Here is a 3,571-nt window from a genome sequence, read left to right on the forward strand (position 1 = left end):
TTAGGTGGACAAAATTATTTGAACGCTTTTTTCGACTGACTCGGATCATTTGAGTTCGGAAATGAGTCCGAGAGAGTTTCTGGTCGTCATCTTGGCCCTAGAAACGAAGTTCGAGGCCCAACGGGGTCAATAATGAGACACTCTTCGAATTAAACGAGCTACATTATATTCGTTGGAACTTGCTTATCGAGAGCATTCCACTAGTCTAGACAACACTACGGGTCGCATCCCTCATGGGTCTCCCGCTCCTCAGCGCTGAGATGGAGGACGCTGAGGATGCGGCTGAGGATGGTCGATCTGACAGAGCTTTCACCGTTTTGGAGCCCTGCCGATCACCGGAAAAGTGTAAGGAGAGATGGCCCGCGTACAATAGCTCTCCTGTGCCGTGCTGTAGTAGAGGTTGAACTCTACGTGTCTTCGACTTTACGGGTAAATCGCAGAAATTTTTCTCTGGTCGACCAGCCCCTCGCATGGATGTTGATGCCGATGTACATGGCTTAGCTTGTACTCTCAGCTTGACGCTGAATCGGAAGGGCCCTTTTTGGAACCAGCCCGCGCAATGGTGGTAGAATTTTTCCTTCTTCCGCTGACATTTCTGGAACTTTTCCATCGATCGATTGATCTGTCGGCTAAGTTGGGCTCTGAAGTCGTGTAAATCGTCTACCTTGTGTGATCTCTCAGCTCCGATCATGCGCAATCAATCCCTTTAGTGTTCATTGGAAGAAGCCGCGAGGCAGCCAAGGGTAGTTTAGCGCGGCACGCGGCGATTTTGAGAGCGGTCTCCCGCTGTCGCCCATCGCGCTGGATGCTGCCCGATCTCGATATGCGACCACAGATGTCCTCAATCAGAGGAGCGTCTCCGATGGGCGACTCAGAGTGATGCTCTCTGGAGGAACAAATATCCACGGGTACGATAATCTCAATACAGAATCTGGGGATCACGTTTCGAGCGATATCTCGCCCATTTACGGCATTTCCGTGGTTTTCCGGGAAATAAGGCCCTTAGCGCAAAAAAGCGCAAAAATCGGTTATCACCTCGTGAGAGCTGAGGTCTTTACGAGCAATTTAAAAAAAAATCATACTGGGTACATCTGGGTACAGTGTCCAAATGCGGCCCTAAAACTTTTGGCCCTTTTTCGAAAGCCAGAGAGAAATCCATGGTTCGTATTAAGTCGAAACGCTTCCGTACTCATTGCCCCACATGGATCCATACCTATCAAGACCTAAATATCAATTTTTGACCACTGTGCGGCGTCGAGTCGAGATTGTCCGGCTCATCGAGCGGGTCGACTGCCGCCGTCGGTAGTCAAACCCCTTCGCCGGTAGCCGCCGCGACCGGTGGCGTCGTCGTCAGCGGACCGCTATCGTCTGGGCGAACGGACGGCGGCCTCACATCAACATCAACTCGAGAAAATGTCAACAATGGCTCGAATACGGCGAACAAGCGCGCGAACTCCAGACTATTCTTAGACACTGCCCCCGAGGTTTTCGAAGGGAGCATCGCCCGATACGAGCTATGGAAGTCTCAATTCCTAAATTACGTCCGAAGCCGAAGCGAGGTCACAGGTTGCGACAAGTTGGTCGCTATGTGCAAACTCTTAAGAGGCCCTCCGAAAGATCTCATCTGTGACTTACCGCTGACCGACAGCAACTACGAGATAGCTCTCCGACTACTCGATGAGAATTACGACGTTCCGGATCGCCGACAGCAGGATGTACTCGCCCACGTAGTCAACCTACCAAGTGTTCGTCATGCGTATGATACGGTTGGCTTGCGTGAGTTGTCAAATTTCGTTCCTATCCTAGCGCTGGCGACTGTCAATGTACCCTTGCATACGATCGCCCTCACCTACGAACAAACAGTTCGAAGCGCACTCCCAATCTCATTGATCTTAACGTTCGACGATCGTCAGCAGCTCGATGCCGACTCAGGGGAGACCGAGCAGCAGGATCAGGCTGCCGCAGCGGCTGGAAGTCTGGAGCGATTGCTCTCATTCCTCCGCCGTTCCACTTCGCCCCGGGAGAGAGCTTCAACCAAGCAACGGAATAATGTGGGAGACGTCAACAGATTGGGTTTTCACGATCAGAAGCGACCTAAGACGCGCGAAGCCCCCAGATTTCCGCCCCGTCAACAATTCCCGTCTACAGCCGTTGCGACCGCAAGCAAGGGATCTCGGAGGCAGCTAAAGGTTCGGAAGAACCCCTGCTTATTCTGCGGTAGCTCCGAGCATCGTCCCTCGGTTTGCTCAGCGGACCTTCCGGGTCATCGCCGCGTCGAGATACTTAATCAGAAGAAGCGTTGCCCGAAATGCTTCCAATTTGAACACGTATCACCGCGCCAGTGTGACGGCCCGAAGGAAGCCTGCCATAAGTGTGGGAGTAAAGATCATTATACCGTCATGCACAGCCTGGGACCGATTTCATCCGAAGAAACCGCGCGCACTGCCGCGTGCACCCTGCAAAGTGTCGCAGCCATTTCGACCATCCGCTCAATCGTCATGACGGCCTCTGCATTCGTCGTCCACGGCGCGCACCGAATCCGAGTCCGATGCTTCATTGACAGCGAGTCGATGGTTTCCTTCGTATCACCGAGGCTCATCGGGCAGCTATCGGACATGCGGCCCCAGGCGCGGGTTGATTTACAGCTTCAAGCCTTCGCCAGTGAACACGCACTCGTCGCAAACCGTTACGCAGTCCAATTGGTCGGAAATCACGACGATTCACAGAAAGTTGTCATCCAGGCTCATGAATACGCCTTCGGCGTCGACCCGCCCGCAAACTGTTCGCAGGAGATGCGCGAGCTCATCCGTCAATTCGGTAAAACTCACCAGCTTGCCGACGCTTCTTTGATCGACCCAGAGTTCGACATGGAGCCTGACCTGCTGATCGGCGTCGATCAGATGTATAAGATTCTGCATCTGAACTCGGAGGAAATCTCGCCATCCTGTCCGGTGCATAAGGACCCAAGAACACACGTGGGGAAGTTGTCCGCGTTCATCCCATCTGCTGTCCAGCGAACCTCACGCAGACCGCCAAGGATATACAATGTCTGTGGTCCCTAGATGCCGTCGGTATAGTCGATTCGAATGAGAAGAAATACCGCGCGGCTGAAGTCGACGCCATGCAACAAATCAAAGACAGCGTCGAGTATGATGGTCAGCGCTACACCGTCGCCATGCCGAAGCGACCGTCAATCCTCCAGGTCTCGAACAACTTGGAGATAGCTCGCAATCGTTTGATTGCTGAGCGGCGCAGCCTTTCTCGAAACCAGGAGTCCTTCCGACGTTATGATGCGGAGAGATCGAAATTCCTCATGGTGGGCCACGCCGAAGAAGTCCACGTCGACAATCTCGGTGCTCCAAGCGCACGTGACCGTTCCTACTATCTACCGCATCGTCAAGTCATAGCACAACGCGCCCACGGAGACAAATTGCGAATCGTCTTCGATGGTTCAGCAGCTGCGCCCGGAGAGACATCGCTCAACTCACATCTGAACCGGTCTGAACCTAAACCCGGATATACTCAAGCTGATGCTCAACTTCCGTCTGCGTCCAGTCGCATTGTCTGCTGA

At 53.3% G+C, this 3,571-nt stretch overlaps 1 protein-coding gene across 1 annotated transcript; it reads left to right on the top strand.

Annotated features, from left to right (window-relative positions):
- The first annotated feature begins 1,586 nt into the window (after positions 1-1,586).
- Positions 1,587-3,571, top strand: LOC100897454 (uncharacterized). Its single transcript, XM_003745638.1, has 2 exons — positions 1,587-2,975; positions 3,029-3,571. Exons 1-2 carry the CDS (start codon positions 1,587-1,589, stop codon positions 3,569-3,571), a joined length of 1,932 nt encoding a protein of 643 aa, XP_003745686.1.

Source organism: Galendromus occidentalis, unplaced genomic scaffold (assembly GCF_000255335.2).
Source record: "Galendromus occidentalis unplaced genomic scaffold, Mocc_1.1 scf7180000077484, whole genome shotgun sequence".
NCBI classification, from domain to species: Eukaryota; Metazoa; Arthropoda; class Arachnida; order Mesostigmata; family Phytoseiidae; genus Galendromus; species Galendromus occidentalis.